Source organism: Natator depressus, chromosome 10, assembly GCF_965152275.1.
Source record: "Natator depressus isolate rNatDep1 chromosome 10, rNatDep2.hap1, whole genome shotgun sequence".
NCBI lineage: Eukaryota > Metazoa > Chordata > Testudines > Cheloniidae > Natator > Natator depressus.
Window position 1 is genome coordinate 16,521,967 of NC_134243.1, and position 27,563 is coordinate 16,549,529.

At 42.5% G+C, this 27,563-nt stretch overlaps 2 protein-coding genes across 2 annotated transcripts; one reads left to right on the plus strand and one right to left on the minus strand.

Annotated features, from left to right (window-relative positions):
- The first annotated feature begins 374 nt into the window (after nt 1-374).
- Nucleotides 375-19,399, plus strand: CRYM (crystallin mu). The gene is made up of 8 exons (XM_074965319.1): nt 375-647; nt 1,735-1,885; nt 2,867-2,929; nt 8,598-8,699; nt 9,248-9,431; nt 12,405-12,526; nt 13,220-13,304; nt 14,101-19,399. Exons 1-8 carry the CDS (start codon nt 475-477, stop codon nt 14,163-14,165), a joined length of 945 nt encoding a protein of 314 aa, XP_074821420.1. The 5' UTR covers nt 375-474; the 3' UTR covers nt 14,166-19,399.
- On the minus strand, nt 16,551-27,381 carry ANKS4B (ankyrin repeat and sterile alpha motif domain containing 4B). The gene is made up of 2 exons (XM_074965318.1): nt 27,138-27,381; nt 16,551-23,264 (listed from the first exon to the last, which is right to left on the minus strand). The coding sequence occupies exons 1-2, from the start codon at nt 27,299-27,301 to the stop codon at nt 22,178-22,180; spliced, it is 1,251 nt and encodes a 416-aa protein (XP_074821419.1). The 5' UTR covers nt 27,302-27,381; the 3' UTR covers nt 16,551-22,177.
- Between the last annotated feature and the right edge of the window lie 182 nt (nt 27,382-27,563).

The following is a 27,563-nucleotide window of genomic DNA, read 5'->3' on the forward strand; positions in this document are numbered from 1 at the left end:
ACACGCACCGTGGGTTTACCCTCTCCCCGTGGCGGGTGACCTCCCTCCGCAGTGAGCGAGACACCCCACAATAAGGGATAATAATGAGCCGCACAATGCGGGGAGTTCCCCATAAGAGTGTGTTCCTTAGAATAACGAGGAAAATGACACACACACACACACCCGTGACCTGTACCTATGAGATTCCCTGGCGGTGATTCCCCCCTTTCCAAGATAAGGGTCCCATGTCCATAATGATTGGGACGTGGCAGCCGGGTCACATGCCGCCGTCCGGCCCCAATAGGCGAGGATGGATACTCCAGAGTGTCCCGTGTACCCACTAGGTGGAGCCCCGCGCGGCACATTTGCAGCAGCCTGGCGAGGGGGGTGGCAGCGTGGGTCCCAGACAAAACTTACAGCCAAGCGGGCACAAGAGGCTACAGCCGGAGGCGCACGAGGGTCTGTGCTGCCCGTCCGGCCCGTGTGCTGGCCACCATGAGCGCCGCGCCGCCGGTTTTCCTGGGCTCCGAGGTGGTGGAGAAGCATCTGCAGCGCGCCAGCCTCCTGGTCCCTTCGCTGGAAGCTGCCCTGGCCAATTTCTCCAGCGGCGCGGAGGGAGGCGTCGTGCAGCCAATCCGCACCGTCGTGCCGGTGCAGAAGTACAGCGGGTAAGTAGGGGTGTACGCTCCAGGGATCCCCATCACGGGCACTCCACGGGGGCCCCCCTCTCGTCCTGAGCCAGCGTGGGGAGAGGGGGGGGAATCCCTTTCTCAGTCCCTCTCCACGGTGAGGGCTTCCTTGACTGCCCCTGCCGTGAGAGTCCCCAGTTGTGTCTGGTTAGAGAGATTTCCAGCTGGGATACTGCAATGAGAGAAACCAGGCAGGCGCCCCTCTCCTGTCACGTCCCCTGCACCCGTCTATTAGTGAGCACTCGTGCAAACCGCTACAGTCTCTGAAGTGCCCGACCCAGGCTGGTGGAGCGGGGCTGTGCGCTGGAGCAGCAGGCAGCTGCGTAGGGCACCAGGCAATTTGGTGCCCCAAATTTTCTGGTGTCCTACTCAGCTGCGTAGTTTGCGTATGGGTAAGGAAGGCCCTGGCTGATGCTTCCTTCAAACGAGTTCTGGAGCTGGCTCCAAATTGCTTTGTTCCTTTAAAATCTATGCTGAAGATCAGAGAGCCAGGCTGTTATAACGTGTGCCCATTGGCCGGCACTCTGCAGTAACAGGATAAATCACTGCTATGTCTCTGCGCAGAGAGACAAAGCGGGACTGCTAGTGTTTCAAGGATAATAGGGGGATAATAATTAGTAGGAAAAGGAGAAGACTCTGGGTGAAATCCTGGCCTCCTCTGAGGTCAAAGGGAGTTTTGCCATTGACTTCAGTAGGGCAAAGATTTCACCCTGTTAGTTCTGAACTAAAGCTGTAAATAGTCATTAACAGCGCCTGGTTAGGAGGAAAGTCAATGAGCAAACCATTAAAGTTAAACTGTACTAGAAAGCTGGGGTGAAATCTTGGCCTATTGAAGTCAATGGCAAAACTCCCATTGGGGGCAGATTGCATCCTTCTTTAGAAAACACACATTTAAATAGCCTAGAAAACGTCTCCCAATTTAGAAGTGGAGAAAAGAAAAAGTAGGGCTATAGACAGGGTTATTTATTACATTAGAGATCAAAAGCAGTTGCTTATTAACTTCTTGCTAGTTAGCTAACAAATTATAAAATTTGATGTTAAATGTATATTTTTTTCTCTTTCAAAGATTTTTAGGGATCATGCCTGCTTACAGTGCAAAGGACGATGCTCTAACAACTAAACTGGTAACCTTCTATGAACACAAAAAGGATTCTTCTGTTCCCTCTCACCAAGCAACTGTATTACTCTTTGACCCAAGAAATGGCTCTTTAAAAGCTGTAAGTTCAGTGTGCATTGATGTGTTCTGTTTTGTTAACAGTCTCTCAAAATCATACTTCGATTTTAGATGACATAGCTGGTGTAAATCGCTATCACTCCATTCACTTCAGTGGAGTTATGGCGATTTGCGCCAGCTGAGAATCTGGCCCTCAGTCTTGTCTGTTTCATTCTCTTTAATCTGTACTCCTTTCTTTGCTCTCTGAAACTGGTGATTTGAAGTTAAGCTGTTTATTTGAAGAAATCCCCCAACACCATGTTTAGGTGATATTTTAGGGGGAAAGAATAAATTGCCAAATATTCTGAACTGTTAAAGGCAATGCAAGTTTTACTGTTGGCCTCAGTGAGAATGGGATTGGGAGCTGTAATAGGAATTTTGGGATATTATCTTTCTTAATTAAAAATGAGGATAATTGTTTGAGAAGGGCCAGAACAGTGAAAGTGTCTGTTTCTCAGCGAGACTCCAGAATCCATTTTCACATGATAATTGAATATATAGAGCCAGAGTCTCCGTTGTACTCACCCTGGGTGCAGTACAAGGTAGGGGGGCATTTGATTATGGCTCCATGATTCTCTGCCTGTGCCCTGCTTCATATACATGCTTGCAATAGTCCCCAACGCTAGCCAGAGTGCAGTGTGCTCTGGCCATGCCTTCATTGCTCTGAAACACCCCCGGTACTGGGATTTCCAGGAAGTGTAGTGTAGAAATGGTTATGGTGGGTCGATGCCACTGGGATGATGGCCAGTTTCCACTCACTTTGTGCTGACTGAGTGTCATGAAAGGAGTGTAGCAGGGAAGAGAATCTGCCAATTTTACATAAAATATATTTGCAAGTGTTGCATTAATAATCATCTTCTCTCAGGTTTTCCTTGTCCCTTCACATGATATATCAGTCGTTAAGCACTAATTCACACATGGAGAAAGCAGCTGGCATTATGTTTTCAGTGTTCATTTCAGTCTATTTGATTTTCTTCTTTAAAAGGTCATGGATGGCAGTGTCATTACAGCAAAACGAACTGCTGCAGTTTCCGCAATAGCTACCAAGGTAGGTCTGATGCTTTATAAAGTGGGTTGAAGTAGATTATTGGTGTGTGACAAGGCAACCCTTCCTCGGGTGCCCTCCTGCAGCATGCTGCTGCACGACCCATGAACCTGCCACAGTTACCCCTTTCTTCCAGAGTCCCCAGTAACTCCAGGCAATCTTTCCAGGTACCAATACCGTTTCCAGCATTTATTTATTACAAGAGTCCCAAAACTGTAATCCAGAATTCCTCAACACAGTCCAAATTCCCCAGTTCCACAGTACAGCCAATCTTTCAAGTCACAACAGTTCATGAACACACCAAGTACAGCCCTGATGTCTCTCACTATGCTCAGGCTCTCAGGTACAGCTCCGGCATCTTTCACCATGCCTCATCCTAGCCCCTCAACCTGGGTTGTTTCTCTGCCCTGTTTCATTCTCAGGTCTGGCTCTGACTCTCACCTGGAGACATCAGCAAGCTCACCCCTACATCCTCCACCAGCCTTTAGCCCTCTCTGGTCTTTCAGCCAGCAGGTGTCTCCTTCTGCCGCTCTCAGCCTTCAGCCCTCTCTATCCATGGCTCTCTGGCCTGGGGAAACTTGTATGCGATTCCTCAACTGCCTTTCACTGTCACTGGCCTCATCTGGCTCACTGCTCAACAGGGAACTCACAGGTCCTTCCTTCAGGGGCGGGGCAGCCCAGCCCAGCCCAGCCCAGCCCAGCTCTGCCCTCAGCCTCTGGACTCTCTCTTGCCTTTGGGCTGTCTCTCATAACTCCCAGGGGCAGTCCCGCCCTCCTCGTTTCACCAAACTAGGGCACACCTGGACTGGAACAGGAGAGCTGGGCCAGTTGTCCTGTGACATGGTGTTCATGTAAAATAGCTTAGAGGTCAGATGCAAATGCGATATAAGAGCCTTTCAATCCATGCCAGTTCTCTTTAATCATAGGTCAGTACTAGATTTATGACAATGTTCATCCTCAAAGAAAAGCCTAAAACTTGGTTGTTCCTGTTTTAATTCCGAGGGAGTTGTGTAGAGTCAAATAGTTTAAGGCCAGAAGGGACCACCAGATCATCTAGTCAGACCTCTTGAACATCACAGGCCACTAGCTCCACCCAGTTAACCTAGTATTGAGCCCAATAACCTGAATTAGACTAAACTATTGTGTACCATAGACAGCAAATAGGAGGGACCAATGTGAACCAATGACCTAGCCCTCTGCAATAGCAGGGAATTGATTAGGTGAGCTATCCGAGATGATCTTAGTAAGTCGCATGTCGCAGAGGAAGGCAAATAACCCCCAAGGTCCCTGCCAATATGACCTGGGGAAAATTCCTTTCCAACCTAAAATGGCAATTGGTATGACCGTGAACATGTGAGCAAGACCCACCAGCCAAGCATCTGAGAGAGAATTTTTCTGTCCCACCCTGTCTGGTGATGCCAGCTGTGCCATCTCCAATGCTTTAAAGGAAGGAGAACCACCCCCCAGAATACAACAGGGAAAAAATCCTTCCTAACCCCTACAGGTGACCAACTGAAGCCCTGCATCGTGAGATTTAGGAACATAGGACTGGAAGGGACCCCCTTTGCCATCGAGCCCAACCCCCGTCACTGCATGCAATGCCATCATATAGTCCTACTCAAAAATGTATAAGCTCTATCTTCAGACTAATTAGGTTGTTTACCCGAACAACTTCTATTGGGAGGCTGTTTCAAAACCTCATTCTTTAGATGATTACAAACTTTCTTCTAACTTCCATCCTAAATTTAGTCATGACCAGTTTGTACCCGTTTCTTCTTGTGCCAACATTTTCCTTTAACCTAAATAGCTCTTCTCCCTACCTGTTGTTTATCTTCCGATGTCTTCATAGAGAGTAATCCTATCCTCTCTCATCCTTCATTTTGCCAGGCTAAACAAGCCAAGCTTTTCCAGTGTCCTCTCATAAGATACGTCCTCCATTCCCCTGATCACGTAGTAGCTCTTCTCTGCACCTGTTGAACACGAGTAAACAGATTTGTACACAGTATTCCAAATTAGGACTTACTAATGCTTGTACAATTACATTAATACTTCCCTATCTTTACTGGAAATACTCTTCAGTGTATACATGAATGATATGCTTGAAATGATAGCGCAGAAATTTGCGTACGCTGATGGTTTGGCACTCTCCACTTAGGCCCGTAGCTTTAAAGAACTTGAAGTGACCCTTAGATCTGACCTTAAGCTGATGGAGAAATACTTTCAAAAGTGGCAGCTGAGACCAAATCCAAGCAAATCGGTAGTCTCTACTTTCCACTTTGACAATAGAATTGCACAAAACACTCTAAACTGTCAAATTTCATGGTGAAACTGTGCATTACGACCCAATGCCAACATATTTTGGTGGCATTCTTGACTGCACACTGACCTTTCATGACCACCTCAAGAAAGTAGCCTCGAAAGTGAAAACTCATGTAAACATTATTTAAAAGTTAGTGGGAACACACTGGGGATCAACTGTCCTGGTTCTAGGAACATTGGCCTTGGCCCTTGTGTACTCAGTTGCAGAGTATTGTGTCCTGGTGTCAACAAGAAGCTGCCATACCCAGCTTGTGGAGAGGCAGCTGAATCAGACCATGCGAATCATCATGGAAACTTTAAAATCAACACATCTACTGTGGCTTTCTGTGTTAACAAACATCGAACCTCCAGCTGTCCGTTGAGATGTAGCCACAGCACAAGAATTTAAGTGTGCCAAAGACTATGCGGAACCTCCCATCTGGCAGGTTATGGATTACATAACCCCATCATGCCTGAAATTGTGAAAGTTACTATGGACCACACTTGACCACTTCTAGTCTCTAGATCTGGCTAGGGAATGGCAAAGTGTCTGGACCTCATCTGCTGTTCCAAACAAGCACATTATTACCGACCCAACAAACTGCCTCCCTGGTTTCGACCTGCCACACAGATTTGGGACCACATTGACCCACATCCAAACAAATAGTGGAAGATGCAGTTACTTGATGCACAAGTGGAAAATCAAAGACGATGTTTCATGTGACTACAGTGAGAACATCCAAACCAATGAACACATCATAACGCAATGCCCCAAATATGGATTCAAAGGATGAATTGGATGATATCCACAGTGTCACAGAGGAAGCCTTGAAATGTCTTATGGACCTACAACTGCATCTATAAACTGTTGCTCTGCAGATGCCATACACGCCTGCGAGAGAGACTTGAAATACCTCACCTGATATATCCTAGGACCATATTTGCTTATTTCACAGCTGTATCATGTTCATGGCACATAGTCAATCTTGTGATCAACTAACATGACCAGGTATCTCTCCTTCTCTGTCATTTTCAACTGATGAGTCCCCAGCTTATAGCAGGTTTCAGAGTAACAGCCATGTTAGTCTGTATTTGCAAAAAGAAAAGGAGGACTTGTGGCACCTTAGAGACTAACCAATTTATTTGAGCATAAGCTTTCGTGAGCTACAGCTCACTTCATTGGATGCATCCGATGTAGCTGTAGCTCACGAAAGCTTATGCTCAAATAAATTGGTTAGTCTCTAAGGTGCCACAAGTACTCCTTTTCTTTTTGCAAATACAGACTAACACGGCTGTTACTCTGAAACCTGTCATTATGCAAGGCACTGCATTTAGCTGTATGGAAGATGCATCCGATGAAGTGAGCTGTAGCTCACGAAAGCTTATGCTCAAATAAATTGGTTAGTCTCTAAGGTGCCACAAGTACTCCTTTTCTTTCAGCTTATAGCAGAAATTCTTATTATTGGTTCTTATGTTCATGACCTTGCACTTTTAAATTTCATCTCATTTCTATTACTCCAGGTCATCAGTGTCATCCAATTCTTCCTGTATAAAATTCCAGTCCTCCTGTGTATTGACAATGCCTCCCAACTTCGTGTCTTCAGTAAATTTTACTAGCACCTTCCTACTTTTTGTGTCACAGTCATAAGTCCCAAGTCTGATCCTTTAGGAACTCTGCTAGGAACCTCCCTTCAGCCCAATTGTTCTCCTTTCAACACAACCATTTGTCTTCTCCCCTTTTGCCAGTTTCTTAACCTCCTTAAAGTTCGTACCCTAATCCCCATCTTCTTCAGCTAAATTACTAATTTTCAGTGTGTATGAAATGCCTTACTGAAGGCCAGATTAGATCTACTTCATTTTCTTATTTAAAAAATCAGTTATTTTATCAAAGAAAGGGATTTATGCTTGTATTGTGTGTGATATGGGAGTGATTCACTCTGTGCACTGTTCTGAGAATATATTGGAGTGTTTTTGCTTAGCGATTTTTTTGTTGCCTTATGTATGCACCTATAGGGCTTTGGGTAAGTGCAGTGATAAATTAAAACTGATTAGACTACACAGCCTCTTCCCCAGTCTGGCCACTATGCCACCCCACATAACTTCAAATTCAAAGTAGGAATATTAATACAAATAAATCTTTAAATACTAATTTAAAAATGTTTGGCTGGTCTGTTAATGCTGGGAATAAAGCGGATGACCCTTCTGAGGCCATCAGTTTGAAGGAAAGATTTAGTCTTCCAAGCCCTAGAATGAAGAAGATGGCAGATTTGATAAGTGCTAAATTTCCTGGCCCACTAACTCTCCTGCTTTAGATTGAAGACCAGATTCTCTTCTCAAGTACATCAGTTTTATGCTGATGTAATTCCACCCAAATCAGTGGAGTTACAGCCAACACAGAAGTGAGTATCTATCCCCAAGAGCCACTCTAATGGAAGGGAGAAGAAGCGAACAATGAATTCCTGAGATGTTGGACTGTAGGGCTACTCTCAGCTCCGACCTTCCCCGCTTATAACCAGATCCTGAAGACTTTATACAGGCATAGCTCCAGTGACTTCAAAGGAGCTCTGCCTGTATTAGAACTTCCAGATCAGACCCTTATGTGTCATCTGCTGCTCTGTGAGATTTCCAGGACTGTTTGAGCCCAGCTTTCAGTTGTCATCTTGTCCTCTTTATGGCAGTTCCTCTTCAATAAGACAATGGTTTTATGTAGGGAACTTTTGAAATCAATGGTACAGAGTCAGTGTAATAAACATCAAAATGAGCTCTTAGCTTTGAAAAATCTGCTAGATGAGAATTTTTTTATTTCTTTGCAGCAGTCAGTTCAACAGGCATTGAAAGCCCATATAGTTCAAAGGCTCCGAATACACAAGTGGCCATAACAAATGCACAAACAATAAATGCAGGTGGCTGGGGCTAGGTTCAAACATCCCTTTTATTCCCTCCCCAGTTCCTGGTGAACCACAGAGGATGATTAAACAGGGAAATTCAGAGCTACCAGAGGAGTGAATTTTAAGTCTTGAGCCTCAAGCCACCCTTGTTTGTAAATATTGACTGGTGAACACATACCCTGTTCTTAGGGAAGTTCATCTATCTGAAGTGCTCTAAATCAGGGATGCCAAACAGTAAATAGATAGATGTAGCTACATCAGTACAGATGCAAAAGTGCAAATTGAATCAAGCCCACAAAAGTTTCTTTTAGGGATCAATGACCCCCCTGTACAAAGTTTAAAAATAAACTCTCCGGTGTAAATGTGCCTCTCCAGTGTAAATATGCCTAAGATTGAGGTGTTTTAAAAAAAGCGGATCACCATCACAACTGTGTTTCTTCCATGACTACTGTCATTGATTTCTTTTCTGACTTGATATATTTTAGTTCTTAATGCCAGCTGATGCAGAAGTGCTGTGCATTCTAGGAGCTGGTGTTCAAGCCTATAGCCATTATGAGATCTTCACAGAGCAGTTCTCATTTAAAGAGGTAAGCCAAGGAATGCATCTCAAAGGAGAAGATTTATTTTTCTCAATTATTTTTCAGTAACACCAATAACAAATAATGTATATAATAACCAATAAAGTTGTATCTAATGGCTTGAGCATATTTCAACAAAATGTCTCTAGAGAACATAACACTTCTATAGCCTTTCCTCCTCCCATCTCAAAGCATTTTAATAACACATGCTTGAAACAAAGTCAAGTTTCAGACTTACTCTTCTCTAATTGAGACAATCCTACCATATATAAGTTTCTTGGACAAGCTTCCTGCAGCCTCGATCAGTTCAGATTTTCTATTTAAAGTGTATTTTATAAATATAAAGATGCCATGAATTGTTATACTAGCATTGCAAGATAATCATGAAGATGTACGAGCCCAGACACAAAATCTACTCCCCTGTTCTTTGCCAGGATGAGTAATGATAATGAAGAAAACTCATTGAGCATTTTAAAATAAGTGCTTGTTTTGGAATTTTGCAAGGATGGGTTACTCATATTATATAATCTCTACATGCTTTCCATGTTGCTTTGCAGGTCAGGATATGGAATCGCACTAAGGAGAATGCTGTGAAGTTTGCTCGCTCAGTTAAGGGTCCAGTGCAGGTTTGTTCCTCTGCTCAGGAGGCTGTCACTGGAGCTGATGTGATTATAACAGTCACCATGGCAACAATGCCAATTTTATTTGGAGAGTGGATAAAACCAGGTGCCCATATCAACGGTATGCCAGACTCTCATTGATTGGGGGGTTTCTCTGCTATTATTTATTATTATTATTTTATTTAGCTCTGATGTGCTCAGTGTGGTGCTGTATAATACTCACAAAGATGGTCTCTGCCCAGACTGGTCTAGATTTCTCAGAATAATCACTTCTCCTCTTTGAGCACGGTCCTGCTGGGTGTCTGGATTCAATGCTATATAGGGATTCTGCTATTGTATGTTTGAGCAGCAGGTAATCTCATTTTTGCTTTTGTGGCCAACAAGGTGTGGCCTTGATGTCCTTTTAATCTTAGATTTAAACAACACCCTAGAAACATGTTCCCAAAGTGATTTTTTAGTAGCATTACTTTTTCCCTGGTATTTATCAACCTTTCTATTGCCCTGTTTTGCAAACTCCTTAATTTCTTTTTTGGGGCTGAATCCCTTTGATCTCAGTGAGAGTTTTGCCTGAGTTAAGAACCGCGTAAAAACTGAGAGAACCCCTGGGTTTGGTCCCTTCGCTGTGTTCTTTTTTTTAATTGTGTTTTCTGGTGATGATGTTGCTGCCCTAGCATACAGAGCCCCTGGGCTCCTTGGCATTTATTTACATTAATTAATTTGGACCTGGTTCAGATGACCTTGTGCACTTTCCAAGTGGTCTGGTAATGAGACAAAGGCAACTTGTAAGAGAGGACAATATAAAGGAAGTTCCCACATTTCAAAAGCACCCCACCAGTTTTTCAAACTTAGTTTAATTCTTTGTCGGTGATGTTGTTATCTGTGCTGTCTCACAGCTGAGGCAAGGCATACACAAAGACCACCTCTCCTTGTTTGTTCCCAGAGGCATTCCTACTGCATGAGGCATTGAGACAACACTGGAGTTCTCACATCCCTACTGTCTGTAAAGTTGTATAGGAGAATTGTTTTACCCTTCATACTATTATTATTTGTGTTTATCTGTACAAAAGAAGTTGCTAGGAGTTTTACATTTTTTTTTTAATGATAAGCCTTTGTTCGCAAAACTGTTTCAGTAAGTAAAGATCTGTAAATGGGCTCCAATTGTACTGCTTCCAAAGTCACAAGAAAAGAATGGAAACTGCCGGTTTAGAAATCGCAGATAATAATGTTCAGTCGTCGGTCTGCACACACAATTCTCTGCAGCAAACTGCTTCTTTGGTTCTGATATAATAAGGATAAGTGAGGGATCTTTTAATTGCATTTCTCTCTACAGGCACGTAACATCAAGACAGTCTGGATCAAAAACACTTAATAAAAAAGAATTATGAAATCCAAGGCTTTTGCAAATGAATTGAGGAGAGGGAAGTGGAGAGGGACAAGAGATAATAGGAAAGGGGGGGAGGGAGGAATTGTGTCATTTACCTTAGATATCCACATCCTGCTGAGGAGGATGTTACAATCACAACATCCAGCGGGGCTTTGTCAGGAGCAGCAGGAAGAGGGTAAAGAACAGAAGAAGGGCTGATAGGATAAGAGAGGATATGATACAGCAGCATAGCACCAGCCAAGCCTGTTCTTGGACAGGCTACCAAACTATAGTACAGTGTGGTTGTTCGTTAGTTAAACAACTTTATAAATACGCGTGTTATTCGAGAAAGGGTTGGGCTTGGCAGCCTTAGAGACTGAAGATCTGTGATTTATGATGAAAAGCACTATATGAGCACTAAGTACTTTTATTATCTGTAGCAGAGATACAGTGTAGGCAGTGACAGGGTGAGCTTCCCTGTGTTGCCTTGTCTTGTCAGACTTGCCCTAAAGGGCGAAAGGGTAGCTGAGTCACTGTTGTACATCTGTCCTTGGTGCTAACCAAGCACTTGGCTTGTCTGGTTTTGTATTAGTTTGTTAATGTCTTTGACTGGTGTGAGATGGGCGGGCGGACACTGTGAGAATGGGAACAAGCTGGACATGGATAAAGCTCTTAGGCCAAACTGGGGAATGCACCCGTGTAACAAATAACATATTTTGCTCAAGGAGTTGCAGGTTTATTGGCAGATATTTCACTGTGATTACTTTGTAAATGCTATGCAGAGCACTACCTCCCTTTCTCTGCCTCCACCATGACCTCTCCTCTTTGGCTAAGCCTTCCAGAGGAGTAGAGATGTAAGCAGGAGGGCCAAGCGTAAGGGGAAAAGGCTGTCTAACGACAAATGCAAACAAAGAATTCTGCTCCCCCTTGTGAGTTCACCCTGCTATTGTGGATTTGCTCCCACATGAGTTTTATTTTTCTGTTAGCAGCCTGATCCTACAAGGCAGGGGTGGCCAATCTGAGCCTGAGAAGGATCCAGAATTTGCCAATGTATAGCCCTGCTGATCAGCACCTCCCCCTCTCTCCTGCCTGCCATGATAAGCTGTTTCGCAATGTACAGGAGGCTCTGGGATGGAGTGGGGAGGAGCAAGGTTGCAGCAGGCTCAGAGGAGGGGGCAGGAAGGGGCAGGGGAAAGTTGCACCTGTAGCTCCAGCCCCGGAGTCAGCACCTATGCAAGGAGCCGCATATTAACTTCTGAAGAGCCGCATGCAGCTCCGGAGCCACAGGTTGGCCGCCCCTGCTACAAGGGGACTCATTGATTTCAGTGGTCCTGGTCGTGTTTTCACTGAATACAAGGATTTCAGTGAGAGCAGGATTAGACCCAATGAGGGCTGAGGGTGCTCAGCAGACATAACAGGAACTCAGCACTTTGGAGGATTGGACCCTAAGGGCTCAATCCTGCTTTGACATCAATGGGAGTAGAAGGTGCTAAGCAGGATCAAGCCCTAGATGCATAATGAATGGAGAGAAGCCCAGGACTCTTTCCCTAGTCAATCAGGCTGTTCTTGTTCTGTATCAGTGAACTTGTCCTCGGTTAATTTCAGGCTGGTTGTGCATAAGTGACAACACTGCTGTGGAAAGGCATTATTCACCTCTGTTGAACAAGAAATGTGTTCTGTTGAATCCATTTTAAATATTTCTCTCTGAAGTTAATCACTTTTATCTTTAAGCCGTTGGGGCAAGCAGACCAGACTGGAGAGAGCTGAATGATGAAGTGATGAAGAATTCTGTCCTATATGTGGATTCTCGAGAGGCTGCTCTGAATGAATCAGGAGATGTTATATTATCAAGGGTAAGTCTTTCTTAAATGCTAGAGCTTCTCCCCTCGAGTGCTACTTTTGCACTGTGCCGTTTCTCATTGCTTTCAGATCCGTCCTGTATTAGATCTACACTTAAAAATATTTAATGTTTAAAAAATGATTCTAAATCTTTCACTTTCATCCCAGAAATCCCAAAGCAATTTATATATGATGGGACAAATTCTGCTCTGTTGCACCTATGTATCCCCATGATATATGTTTCAGCATAATTAAATTGGAACTGCCTCTAATGTGTGGAGGTCAGCAGCCAAACAGATGGCTGTCACACTGCACAAAATTGAGGAGAGGGGACCTTTTGTCATGCCCTTACACAAAGTGCCATAGGATTTTTTTTAATGTCCACACATAGCAGACAGGGCTTTCATTTTTAAGGTTTCATCTGCAAAACCAACACACTGTAAACTACATGGAAGTCAATTTATCTTTGTCAGCAAGGTAACAGGTCGATCATTTTGGGTAATAAAATTCAGGCAGATATTTTTCTCTGAAAGCCATGTTATTCTTCTGGAATTTCTGTCCAGTTTCTACATTACTTGACCTAACAATGTTTTACCAGTTACAGAACCTTTCAAATTTTTTGTCTTCTCTTTCTTTTAAAATCACTCAAAACCAAGTTTATTTCTCTTGATGGCCATATCAAGCCTAAATGTGCATTTGTTTCACAGGCAGAGATTTTTGCTGAGCTGGGAGAGGTAGTGAAGGGGACAAAACCAGCCTTGCCTGAGAAAACAACAGTGTTCAAATCTCTGGGTAAGAACAAGCCCCTCCTATGTGTAAATCTGATGAGGAAAAATGCCTTTTTATTTATTGGTTTCAGACTAGCAGCCGTTTTAGTCTGTATCCGTAAAAAGAAAAGGAGTACTTGTGGCACCTTAGACTAACAAATTTATTAGAGCATAAGCTTTCGTGAGCTACAGCTCCCTCTTGCATGGGAAAGTTGATGATCTTCAAAGCTGCTGTCCCACCACACACTACAGAGGACAGTAGCTACAGTATAAGATGCGTATTTTCCCTCCTTTCTCAATGTAACAAGACTGATAAAATCAAAATTGAAAGGAAAGCAAACATGACAGAAAATTACATTGTCCATTTTGTTTAAGTTCCATCTACTCAACTCATGACTACATTGTTTACTAACATAACTTCACCCCGAATGTCCTACCCTGATGCCGCTGAAGTCTGTTTGACGTGAAGGTGATGTGACAAAGAAGTGCATTATTGGAAGCGATCAGAAAACTGGATTACCATGGTCAAAGTAGAATGACCTAATAGCAAGGATCCATTGGTTCCAGGTGTGGTAGCTTTTACAGCATGGATACATGTCCAATGGGAATTGGATTGAAACTAATAAACTCCTTTCACACAAAGCACCTAGCAGCTATCTGATGGTGATAACTTCTTGTCATTATCAGTCTGGTGTCCTAGATTGCAGTGTGAAAGATTCTCTAGTCCATTGTCTAGTCATTCTGCTTCCCTGTGAAGTTAAATTATTTAATTCAACCAAAGTATTGGTTGTAGGTGATTTTAATTTTGTTATATATTTCAGGGATCGCAATTGAAGACACTGTGGCAGCAAAATTAGTTTATGATTCCTGGTCAGCTGGTAACTAAAACGAAGAGCCTGCAATACTAAGAAGGACAAAATAATATAAAGAAAATGGTTCATACTTAGTTTTCTTGTACCATTTCTTTATAAGAAAAGGAAGTAATTCCACAGGGAATATAATACTTTATAACTTTCAATAGTCAATATTAAAATTACAACATATATAGCATTTACTTTTATTCTTTAATATCAAATATCTAATGTTTGTGAAGTTACTAACAAATGTATTTCTGTGCATTTTGATATCCTTTGGAATAAACCACCTTTGCTTCCTAATGTACAATAGCTAGCAGAAAAACTGTGTGCAGATTTCATGTCTGTGGAGAGCTAATTGGTACTGTGGTAAAATGCACTAGTGTGGAACTGCAGTTTAAATCTGGTATCATGTCACTAGTGATAGCTGTCTCACTTTAAATCCCAGTGGGACAGTTCTCAGCGTGATGAAACCACCATCATTCAGACATCTATCCATCCGGTCTCTGGAAAGGCCTGAATCTGAAATGCTGTAGGTTACAGTTAGAGTGTGTTAATCAAAAAGGCTAAATAGTTAATCAAGTTCAGTGCCTTGCTATGCTGGGACTTAGTATTATCAGTTTATGATGGTCATGAGATTCACCCAAAACTTCAGCGTTAAACAGTTTTTTCTTTAAAAATAAATAAATAATATTTCACATATTCTTTTGGGAGATTTCCTGATTTAATATGTTCATAAATTCTCTACTAAGGCTCTCTTAGGTTAGAGTCATGCTGACTTATTTCAATGGGATAAACTTCTTCCCAGTGTAAAGACAAACCTTTTCAGTGCTGAGGTTTGTTTGTGTCTTGAGTAGGTGAGTGGACTGGTAATCATGCTTTTAGCCATCTGAGCATTGCTTTAAAGGAGCCTCTGTGATCCTTTCTTGACAGGGGAACCAAGGGTGACATGCTAGGTAAGGAAAAGTTCCTGTTCTATGCAAACAACCTAACTGTTTTGCATAGACTGCACATCTGTTAATAGATGTCTCTTGCCTTGGGAAAGAGTTTTGAGCTTGGGCTGTATTTGTGCCTTATAAAATTGTTTGTATCTACGTTTTATACCATGCAGGTCATTAAATATTTCTTCATTCCATGGGGATGTATATAGCACAGTCATTTGTAATGCTGCTAGTACAGTATAGAGCAGCAATAGACAGGAGGTACAGTAGAATGTATTGTTAAATCTCTGGGTGGTGCATGAGTAAATTTATAAAGAGAATTATGGGCAAAAGTCACAGGTGACATAATTTGTGTGTAAGTTACAAGCCTTTTGTAAACTCGTCAGAAAATGGGAGTAAATTGCATATAGTGTAATTTGCATAGATTTAGCATTGAGGGGGTAACAAACCCATAAATCTTTTGGGTCAAATGATGCTCTCTTTTACATGGGTGCAAAATCCAGAGTAATTCCACTGACTTTTCACTGGCATAAGTGAATGCAGAATTTGTCCTCTTAACCTTTGCATTTTTAAATTGTAATTATGTGACCTTAGAAATTCTGTTATGAAAAAATTCACATTTAATGTACTGAATATTTTGAAATCTGTGCATTCATTAAGCAGTGATGGACTAACAACACTGGGATGATCCAAGTGTAACATGGGCTACCAGAGTGAGTTTCCACACATAAATCTGGCAAAACAGTAATACCATCTAGCAACACTGCTATCCCAGTGCTATGCCTCTCTTGAACAAGGATTACAGTTCTGGCCAGACTGAGTAACGTTTTGAGATGGGGAACTAATGGGGACTGAAATGAGAACCCCAAATGGTTCATTTCCACATGTGAAATAAGCCAGCCTTTGTGTTTGGTTCTCTGAAGATGGAACAGTTTATGCACTAACTCGCTGCCCAGTGTTTTATTCTGATGTCTGAAAATAAAAAATGAGATGGATCCAATCGAAGGACTTGATCCTGACCACCTGGAATTTCCATTGGCTTCAGTGGGAAAAGCAGGTGCTCAGAGCCAGGCTCCAAAGCTCCACAACTGGACATTTCTAAACTTTGGGGAAGTTTGGATTCAACTCTGGATCCAGTTTTCATAAACTTAACTAAATACCCAGATCCAAGTGCCCCCCAACTTTGTAAACATTCAGAGCTGAATCTGAACATTACAGCTTGATCCCATCTCTAATAAAAATGATTCTTGGTCATTTTCCATTTGGGTATTATGTTAAATAGTTGCCAAAATGTGACTGTTATCAAAGTGCTGTATCAGCTGATTCACTTTCTGACTTGACATTTCTCTCTGTATTTTCCATTAGCATTTCCAATACCATACTGAGAGGGCCATTTAATTGTAGCGAAATTGCAGCACGTTGAGATGGGATTTCCAAAGGAGCCTAGGAACGTTAACTGTACTTCAGTGGAAGTTGTATGCCTTGCTCCCTTAGTTTCCTTTGAAAATTCCAGCCTAGATTTATATATTTTTCTTCTTTCACAAATCCCAGTGGTACAGCCTCAGGATGAGTGTAATGTGCAAGAGACATGTAAGGTAAAATGAAGGGGAAACTTTTTTATTTGTAGTAATCTTTCATTTTATTGTCCATTATTTGTTAAAACTCTTTTTTAGAAAATCAAAACAACTTTTTCTATCTAATTTGTGCTGCATCTTCCTGTGATTTTTAGCACTGCAAGTATCAACCTGGCTGTCCATTGTAGTAAATTACTTGCAGAGGGAAAAGAAAACAAGCCAACTCTGCTTCACTCCTGAGCCTGGACTTTCCAGTCTCTGGTAATGCAGCACAATTTGTATTCACTGTGCAGCCTGTCCAGTTTAGACTGTAAGCTCCGTGGGGAAGGGCCCACTGCTTCAGTATGCTACACAGGGCTGAGCACACTGGTGGGGCTTAACAAATAATTATGCGGGCATAGATTTGGCTGGATGCTTTTACCCACAGTGTTTAAAGTCCTTCTAGATGAAAGGCACCATATAAATGTAGGCCATTATTACTAATGGGTCGAATTTTGGGCCAATTATAAAGACTTCTGAATGGGCAGAGGGTTTGATTAAACAAGGAGAGCTGCTTTTGAGAGAGCTTCAGGAAATGACACTGCAGATTTCATAAATGAAGAACTAAAATGCATCCCTCCAAATTGAAGCATATTAACAGGTGGCCAGAGTGCTGTTCTACAGTAGGAGCCACTTATCAAAGATGTTGTTCTTCAAGGGAATTGCTTCAAGAAAAGTTTTTTTGTTTTTTGTTTATCATTTAAAATGAAGGAACTTTATCATGTGCATCCAGGCAGGCAGCCCCCACATAGGATATTGCTGTCTGCACCATTAGGAGGTGTGCTGATTCTCAAAGCTGGTATCAATAAAGTAGATTTACAAGTGGAAACACAAAGGGTCAGATTTTTAAAGGTATTTATGTGCCTAAAAATGCAGATAAATGCTTCTGAAAATGCCATTAAGTGACTATCTGCATCTTTAGGTGTCTGCATACCTTTAAAACTTTGGCACAAAGAGCCATGTTATGCCTATGACTTTGTACTCTGGTCCAATTTCTTGTTGGCTATATTTTAACTGTACAACACAGTATAGAGACTGGTTATTTATTTCTGCTGAGACTCCAGTCAAACAGGCAACATCATCAGCATAGAATTATTGATGACTGTTCTGTGGTAAGGGTGACCATGTAGCAGTTTCATCTTTAGTGGCTTCATTCCCAGATGGGTTGATGATGTGGTGAGAGAGTCCTAAATAAACACCGGTAACGTGTGGGGTGAGCCAGAGGTGAGGGGAGACTGCAAATTGTAGCTGGATTCCAGACATCTGGAAAAGTCAATGCAAGTGGAGTTTAGCAGGTAAATAAGGAAGGGGAGGGTAATCATGGGCCCAGTCCAGCAGTCTATACTCAGGCAAAACCCACTGAGTTTTTAAATCAATTTGCCTGACTAAGGATGACAGGATTTGGCCCTTCGCGAGCCTCTTGTCAAATGGCTCAGCTAGGATGCCTTCAAGCACATAAATATTTTCAAGATCCTTTTTCTTTCTGTGTTAAACATTTAGTTAATTATCAACTGGGGTTTTTTATATGGAAAAAAATGCTGTCTGGTTTAATTAATGTTCTGATCACTGCAGCTATTGTAAGTTGCACAGCATGGAACTCCAGAACAACTGCCTAATAGAAAGAAGTGTTGACGCATCAATACATTGCCTTCCGTGGAGGAAAATAAACAATCTAAAGTATGGTTGAGGCAAGAAGATATGTTGTTTCAATAAACTAAGGAACAGGAGGAAGGAGCAAAAAGAGTGGATCCTGAAAAGTGTTAAATAGATTAAAAACTGGTGCCAGTGTCCGCAAAGGCAATGTAAAAATACAACTGGATTCAAAAAAGAATTAGATAAGTTCATGGAGCTATATAGGTCCATCAGTGGCTATTAGCCAAGGTGATCAGGGATGCACTCCATGCTCTGGATGTCCCTAATCCTCTTGACTATGAAACTGTGACTGGATGATGGGATGGATTACCTGGTCATTGCCCTGTTCTGTTTATTCTCTAAGAAGCATCTGGCATTGGCCACTGTCAGGATACTGAACTAGATGAACCATTGGTCTGCGCCAGTATGGCTGTTCTTAATGTACTTTCTAGGAACACAGCTGAGCAACAGCACAAATCCTGTATGTACAGGCTGAGATTTTCAAAGCCACCTAGGGGATTTAGAGGCCTAGCTTCCATTAATGAGTAATGCAGTCTCTAAGTACTCTGTGTGGCTTTGAAAATCTATCAGACTGTGGCAGCTCCAGCAAAGTCATTGGGTCATAGAATCATAGAAGATGAGGGTTGGAAGAGACCTCAGGAGGTCATCTAGTCCAACCCCCTGCTCAAAGCAGGACCAACACCATTTGTCATAAATATAAAGGGAAGGGTAAACCCCTTTAAAATCCCTCCTGGCCAGAGGAAAAATCCTCTCACCTGTAAAGGGTTAAGAAGCTAAAGGTAACCTCGCTGGCACCTGACCAAAATGACCAATGGGGAGACAAGATACTTTCAAAAGCTGGGAGGAGGGAGAGAAACAAAGGGTCTGCGTCTGTCTGTATGCTGCTTTTGCCAGGGACAGAACAGGAACGGAGTCTTAGAACTTTTAGTAAGTAATCTAGCTAGGTATGTGTTAGATTATGATTTCTTTAAATGGCTGAGAAAAGAACTGTGCTGAATAGAATGACTATCCCTGTCTGTGTCTCTTTTTTGTAACTTAAGGTTTTGCCTAGAGGGATTATCTATGTTTTGAATCTAATTACCCTGTAAGGTATCTACCATCCTGATTTTACAGAGGTGATTCCTTTACTTCTATTAAAAGTCTTCTTGTAAGAAAACTGAATGCTTTTTCATTGTTCTAAGATCCAAGGGTTTGGGTCTGTGGTCAGCTATGCAGATTGGTGAGGATTTTTACCAAACCTTCCCCAGGAAGTGGGGTGCAAGGGTTGGGAGGATTTTTGGGGGAAAGACGTATCCAAACTACGTTTCCCAGTAAACCCAGTTAAAGTTTGGTGGTGGCAGTGGAAATTCCAAGGGCAAAGGGTAAAATTAATTTGTACCTTGGGGAAGTTTTAACCTAAGCTGGTAAAAGTATGCTTAGGAGGTTTTCATGCAGGTCCCCACATCTGTACCCTAGAGTTCAGAGTGGGGAAGGAACCTTGACACCATTAAATCATCCCAGCCAGGGCTTTGTCAAGCCAGGCCTTAAAAACCTCTAAGGATGGAGATTCCACCACCTCCGTAAGTAACCCATTCCAGTGCTTCACCACCCTTCTAGTGAAATAGTGTTTTCTAATATCCAACCTATACCTCCCTCACTGCAACTTGAGACCATTGCTCCTTGTTCTGTCACCACTGAGAACAGCCGAGCTCCATCTTCTTTGGAACCCCCCTTCAGGTAGTTGAAGGCTGCTATCAAATCCCCCCTCACTCTTCTCTTCTGAAGACTAAACAAGCTCAGTTCCCACAGCGTCTCCTCATAAGTCATGTGCCCCAGCCCCTTGATCATTTTTGTTGCTCTCCGCTGGACTCTCTCCAATTTGTCCACATCCTTTCAGTAGTGGGGGCCCCAAAACTGGACGCAATACTCCAGGTGTGGCCTCACCAGTGCCAAATAGAGGGGAATAATCACTTCCCTCGATCTGCTGGCAATGCTCCTACTAATGTAGCCCAATATTTGGCAACAAGGGCACACTGCTGACTCATACCCAGCTTCTCATCCACTGTAATCCCCAGGTCCTTTTCTGCAGAACTGCTGCTTAGCCAGTCGGTCCCCAGCCTGTAGTGGTGCATGGGATTCTTCCGTCCTAAGTGCAGGACTCTGCACTTGTCCTTGTTGAACCTCATCGGATTTCTTTTGGTCCAATCCTCCAATTTGTCTAAGTCACTCTGGACCCTATCCTTACCCTCCAATGTATCTGCCTCTCCCCCCAGCTTAGCGTCCAGTTGATTTCAGGGCTCACAGAGCGAGGCCCAACAAGTGCAACATGGGTTAAGAGGAGGGATTAACTCCCATCACACAGCCCTGGCTCTCTAGGGGACACTGCATGAGCAGTTCTACAGAGGATCTAACCCTCTGAGCAATCCCATCTTGTAGGAAGAGGACTTCTCAATCCAGCAACCGGGAAAAGGGCTGGTCCTCCTTGGAACCAAGGCCCTCCCACATAGTGCTATCACTTCCTTTTGAAGGCCTACTTCCCTAATGAGGGGAACCCAGCTGTGCATGCCTCCGTCTAGGACAGAGAGTTATTTTTCCTTCCTCCCTATGGGTATATACAACCTGGCACATACAGCTTCCAAGCTGAGACCATGAGTGACCAGTGGAAAATACTGGGCATTAGGACTACAAATTCCATTAGAAATGCTAGGGCCTTAATTTCCAGAACTCTGCGGGGAAAATGTGTTTCTTTAGAGACCAAGCAAAGGGCATGTCAAATGAAACAGATACAAATTCTAGCCAACTAAAAAACAAACCAACCTACATCTTCCTGTAATTAAAGGCCTTGTATCCATTATAGAACAATAACTTTTGCAACTAATGTGACAAGAAAGAGGAACAAACAACTCAAACTAAAGGTGGCTCTGTCAGGAGTTTCACTTTTTAAAAAAAGTAAGGAACATCTCTTGAACAGTGAGAAAACATGAATGACAGGAATATGAAATTTATTGGCACAAAGAGTTCATTCATTCAGAACCTATTATAGAGTCAATGGGATACAGTCAAAATCAAGATCAATCACCCAGTTCTCAAATAGTGTCAGTGAAGACACCTTGCAGCAATCTATTCAGAGTCTGAAAATTATCTTATTTTGTGGGACAGAAAATCAAAGATCTCTGGCTGTTGGAAATGCCTTGTGGTTCATTGCTTATGGAGTGCAGTAACTGGCTGTCAGTTATGTAACTGGCTGTCAGTAATATTTTAAACCATTAAGACTGTAAAAAGAAGATATGCCTAGCATGATCTTTAGGTGGGAAGGATTCAGCTCTGGAACTATTTCTTTTACCTAAAAATGTAAGAACATAAGAATGGCCATACTGGGTCAGACCAAAGGTCCATCTAGCCTAGAATCCTGTCTTCCGACAGTGGCCAATGCCAGGTGCTTCAGAGGGAATGAACAGAACACGTAATCATCAAATGATCCACCCCCTGTCACCCATTCCCAGTTTCTGGCAAACAGAGGCTATGGACACCATACCTGCTCATCTTGGCTAATATTCATTGATGGACCTATCCTCCATGAACTTATCTAGTGCTTTTTTGAACCCTATTATACTCTTGGCCTTCACAACATCCTCTGGCCCTTTCTTTGTTACCTATCTGCATACTCTTTCTTTTTGTCAGGAGCTAAAGGTCATCCATTCAAACTGATGTTCTTTATTGGTCCCATTGTGCATGGTTAATCAGCTGGAAACCTCTTTGTCTTTTCCTGTGGAAGATGCCTGAAAAGAACCATACATGGCTTTAAAATAGCAAAAGCATGATGAATTAATACATAGTTATTGCAACAGGCACATTTATTTATAAGCGAGTATCTACAAGCTTTCCAGGTTTCTCCAGTGCCTGCTTTCTTCTATCTGCTGCACTGAGGACTTTCTTCCTTGGGCCCAGCTGTATTTGTATGCTCAGTAGGTCTTCATTGGAACATAGCATGAGGGCATCTAAATCAATCTTTTCTCTCATGAAGACAGGAACAAACTCATTCAGATTCTGTGATGCCAGAAATACCTCAAGAGGGGTGCTCTCTGCTTCATCGTTATCCCATCCAATTTCATCCTCATTCCAAGGGACATCAAAATCATTTTCAGTGTCTAGCTCACTTGCGCTCTCAGCCCTTTCATGCCGAAAAAGCTCAGTTGGCATTTTAAAACTTATTTCTTCTTTCTCTGAGAACATCTCTTCAGCATTTATCCCTGCAGCCAAATTCCGTCTAAACACAATATTGCCAAGACCTGGCCGTTTGAAAATGGACACATGCTCCTGCTCGCTATCATCTTCGGAAATATTTTTCCCTTTAAAGTAATTACATAATTCATCCTCATCTTCTTCACTGAATACATCCATCACGGTAGTTCGCCCAGCCCTGTTATCTTCTTGGCCATTGCTTTGTGCTTCCTGATCACCTGTGTTTTCATCTTTCTTTTTTGTCTTCATCCTGAAAGTGTCCTTCAGATTTTTGGGGAAAGAGCCCAATGTATTAGAAATAAAGAAATTGGACACCTTTGTTCTGGAGGCTGTCCCACTGGCAGAACTCACTGATCCATACTTTTCTTTGTTATAATTCCTGGTCATTTCATGTTGGTGTTTCTCTTGGCGCTTTTCACATTCTTTTATTTGTTTCTCTGCATTCCTTGGGGCCTGGGCTTTGAGTTTGGCCACTCTTTTGGGATTCATTACATTCTGTTCGGTAGCAGCTTTGTCTAGGATTCTGACACATTCATGCTGCTCCCTGCTGGCAGCTGCATCCAGAGGAGTGCGCAGATCATTATCCAGGGCAAATATATTGGCACCGAAGTTAATCAAGAATGAGACACAGTGAATGTGACCATTAGAAGCCGCATGATGGAGAGGTGTGTTCCCCCAGATGTCGCACTTGTCAGGGTCACCGCTGAAAAGCAAAATAGGAGTAAGGTATGCATGTAAAAACACAGCTCAAACATAGCACTCAACGCAGTGGGAATGAACTGTGATCCAGGGCCAAATTCAGCACTGCTGTAAGTGGATGCAGCTCTACTGAAGACAAGTGGGTGCAAATCCACTGTCTTTAATGGTGTTGCACCTGGTTAGTCCAGGGCTGAACGTGGCTGGATTTGTGGCCTGAGCTCTAATCCCAGCCCTAACACCAACTCCCTCTGTGGTGCTGGGCAAACTCTTAGGGCTAGAACATGATGTGGACTACAGGCCCACACAGGCATAAGAACCCTCCTTTGTACCCTGGCATGGGCTTCCCAGATCTTGACTCCAAGCCTTCCATGCTTGTTCACTAACCCCCTTGAGCAGAGGGGTGGGGAGTGGGTAAGGGCATGCTGCACCTGCCAACAAGCCAGCTAGTATGACTGAGCTAACCCGTGGGTGTCATGCCTCGTGTTAACCAGCAACAAACTACCATCCCCCTCCCCAGCCAAGGAGAAGCTGGTCAGGAATGGTGTCTCAAATGGGCACTCAGAGAGTTTTACCATTGACTTCAATGGGAGTAGGATCAGACCCTAGATTCAGTGAAATCCTAGCCCCATTGAAGTCAATGGCAAAATTCTCATTGAATTCAATGGGACCAGGATTTCACTCAAAATGTTTTTAAGAATTATTGCTGAGCCTTTCCTTTTGAATGTAAAATGCAGGCACAATGGGCTGAGACTACTGTATTTGACTACCTCAAAAAATACTTACAGTGTCCATGGAAGCAACTTTTATGATAGTTAATAGGTAAATTATTAGGAACAAAGCCCTGACGCTACACATTTGTCTTCACTGCAATTAAATATAGTTTAGAGAGAAGCTATCATTTTTCTTCAGCTCCTTTGTTCTTCTTAAGCTGTTTTTGCCCTTGGGTTTTTAAAAGCAGAAACTCATTTGAAAATAAAATTGTCATGTCCATTCATTTTAATTTAAAGCCAGTGAGAAGTATAATTTCTCTCTTCCTCTTGCATTAATTTCACACAAACCTGATGTCTATAGATTAGAATAACTTGGAATCTTTTCTCTCATATTAGGCAGACTTAAATGATATTATCAGCAGCTCAAAAGATAACAATGTTGTGCGTCTTTTTACCAGTGTGGTCACATTTTCCCACAGCTTTTAAAGTTCAGAGCGTGGTTCACCTAATGTGAATGAAAGAGATTGATGCCTGCTGGAGATTTTGTGATGATACAGTCTCTGGCATCAAATGTCACTGGAAGAAACGCTTTAAATGATTCACCTTTAATTCTAAGTTATTTATTCAGCCCCCATTACCCTGGTATCTGAGCACCTCACAACTTCTACTGTATCCTCACAACCCTGTGACATAGGACAGTGCTACCACTCCCATTTTACAGCTAGGGAACTGGAGCACACAGAGACTAAATGACTTGCCCATTGTCCCGAGGGACGTATATGGTGAAGTACGGAATTAAACCCAATAAGGTGAGCATCCTTTCTAGACCATTCTTTCTCGCATTGTGATGTGTATTAAAAAGGTGGTTGCCTATGTCCATAATTTTAGCCATCGATCATTTGTAATTTTTTTCTCTTCTGATGTCTTCCATCCTAGCATCTCAAAACACTTTGCAAACTAGGTGCTGATTCTAACTCAAGTCAATGGGACAATGGATAAAATTAGTCACGTGTTCATGGGTTTGCCCTCTTTGGGCTCTCTTGTACTCTTGGGCACTAGGAAGCAGCGGACCTGATAACTCAAAGGAAGCTGATTCTCCCAGTCACTGGGGTTGCAAATAGGAGGAAAGCTTTCTTGCTTTCTCCTCCACTTGTGCAGTACACAGAGGCCAGGCACAATCTGGCCCTTCGTGACTGAGGGCAAGTGCAATGTAGATGACAATGGCTCATTATTACTGCAGTTTTGTTTTACATTAGTATGAATACGTTCCAAGCTTCAAAGCCTGGAAATCTGCAGCCATTCTGAGGAAAAACTTCCACTGTATGTGAGTGTCTTTGTCCAGAAACTGTAGAAAGCTGCTCTGCTTTGAGGATAAGAGGATTTTATTAAAAATAATAGCTGCCAAGAAAATGCCATCTGACTGGAGCCTCTTTTTAAAACCTTCCAAAATTCAGCATCTCCCAGAGACCCAAACGGACATTTTTCAGACTAGAACAGTGTCTCTGTGAGTCACCGTGGACTACCTACAAAGTCAGAGAATCTCAGGTTAAAATGGGTGACAAGTTCCTGAAAACTGTAACTACTATTTGAGGCTGTAAATGGCAACAGCATCCCAAAGTTGTCATGTCTCAAGATGATTTGAATTAAAAGACATCAGATTAAAAATGAAGAGAGAAAACATTCCTGTGGAAGTTTGGATGCTCTGTGACACATGCCCTGACTTATACGTCATAACACGGGACATTGGAACCTAGGAAAATATAATCTTATCTTCTTTTTCTCTGTTAGTTGCTCCTTCTCGTCTATCTTCTAAACATTGTGGGTCAAAAATTCAGCTGCTGTAAACTGATGTAGCTCTGCTGACTTCAGTAACTTCAGTAGAGCTATGTCGATATACCGCAGCTCAGGATCTGTTTTTGCTTCTCTTTAGGTTATTGCAATGACCACACAGTTTATAGGTCTCCTTTATGGGTAATAAAGTATTACTACTGCCACACCTAAGATCAATGAGCAAAGAGGAACCTCTAGCTGTTACGCTTTACCATGCACAGAACTCATTTGCATTCTATAGCTTACATTCTGTCTTTAAGAAAAAGACAAAACACATCTAAACAACTATTAATTTTTCATTGGTTTTCTGATCTTCCCTCTGGTTTATTGTACCCCATATGAAAGTACCTATTGATTTAATTTCCCTCCCATACTAGAAAGAACATTTGTTTCAATGGGACCCAGCACAGGAAAAAAGGGTATCCTCTGGTGAATCTTATTGCAGGATCAAAGCCTAAAAGATAGACTCAGAGGAGACAGAATACAGTGGGTAATCTAGAGGAGGGAGTGACTTTTTATGTTATTTTTCACTATTTGTACATTTAGGAATTAGCGTTAGAAATATTACTGCTACCAGGTACCGAAGTAGAGAAAGCTCCTGGAGGTATACTCTATATTTAATTCCTTTTCAGTCTGCAAGAAGCCTAACTAAAACTCCAATAACAGCTCTGAATGCTATCCAGGCATTATGGCTGTTTCTAATACTACGAACAGCAGAGAAATCATAATTTTGTGTTCAATCCTCTCTAACACCCAGTTCTGATTTCCTTCTGAAAATCACCGTGAGATTGTAGGTATTTACATTTACAAAATATCTGTATTTTGGAAACAAGTGGCATTAACATTTTGATAAAATGTATTGTTTGCTGCTGTGGACTTATCAAGGAGGCATTTCTCTGCTGAGCCAGTTTCTAAGGAATATTAAAACAAAGGGCGTGATCCCCACCACTGAAGTCAATGGCCAATCTCCTGTTGTCCTGAAGTGTTAATTGTGGAAGCTGCTCCATGAAGGCAGCTCCCTGTAGCCCCATTGACGTCAATGGGGCTCAACAGGAATACAGGGGTCTGTTCACCTAGGGCAGTTTACAGGATTAGGGCCTAAGTCACCGTAACTGAAATGAAGAGGCTACTGATACCAGGTATAAAACAAACTACAAATATTGGTTTAAATGTTAAGTCCCATTCCCACCACCACCACCATAACCCCAGCGTCACATCTAAGTCAATTAGAGAAGAAGGAATGATCTGTTTGCTCCACAATTTGCATTAATGGAGGCCAAATACTAGCTATAATTTTGTCCAGCAGACTTTGGGAGACCAAGCTCTGCTATACTTACCCTCTCCTACATATGACTTCCACTGCCTCCAGGTACCCATGGTAAGCTGCCAGGAGGGTGGGTGTCATTCCGTCTTCATCTGAGGTATTGAGATCTTTTCTGGTGGCTTCTTTCAACAGGTCTAGGTTGCCATCCGCAGCTGCTTTGTGATACCTGGTTGACATTTCCAATAGCTCCCGGGTCCCCAAGGCTGTGTCTCTTGCTCTGGATTGCAGCTGAGATGCACAGCCGCACTTTCACTACCAGGATAGTTAGTTAATAATTACAAGCTGAGACGTCAGCTTCAGCAGGCTAGAAATGAGAAGGCAAAGTTCATCCCCATAGAACTTGTCCAGATCTCTGCATAGTTAATGCAGCAGCTGTACAAATAGGTGTCTTGGTTTTCCAGAAGAATGACTGTGCCATTTGCCATTAACTCCAGTATTC

Coding starts and splice junctions, on each gene's coding strand:
- CRYM (XM_074965319.1), top strand. CDS start 475: ATGAGCGCCGCGCCGCCGGTTTTCCTGGGCTCCGAGGTGGTGGAGAAG. Junction 648..1,734: donor CCGGTGCAGAAGTACAGCGG/GTAAGTAGGGGT, acceptor TCTCTTTCAAAG/ATTTTTAGGGATCATGCCTG. Junction 13,305..14,100: donor AACAGTGTTCAAATCTCTGG/GTAAGAACAAGC, acceptor TATATATTTCAG/GGATCGCAATTGAAGACACT.
- ANKS4B (XM_074965318.1), bottom strand. CDS start 27,301: ATGTCAACCAGGTATCACAAAGCAGCTGCGGATGGCAACCTAGACCTG. Junction 23,265..27,137: donor GAAGTCATATGTAGGAGAGG/GTAAGTATAGCA, acceptor TTTGCTTTTCAG/CGGTGACCCTGACAAGTGCG.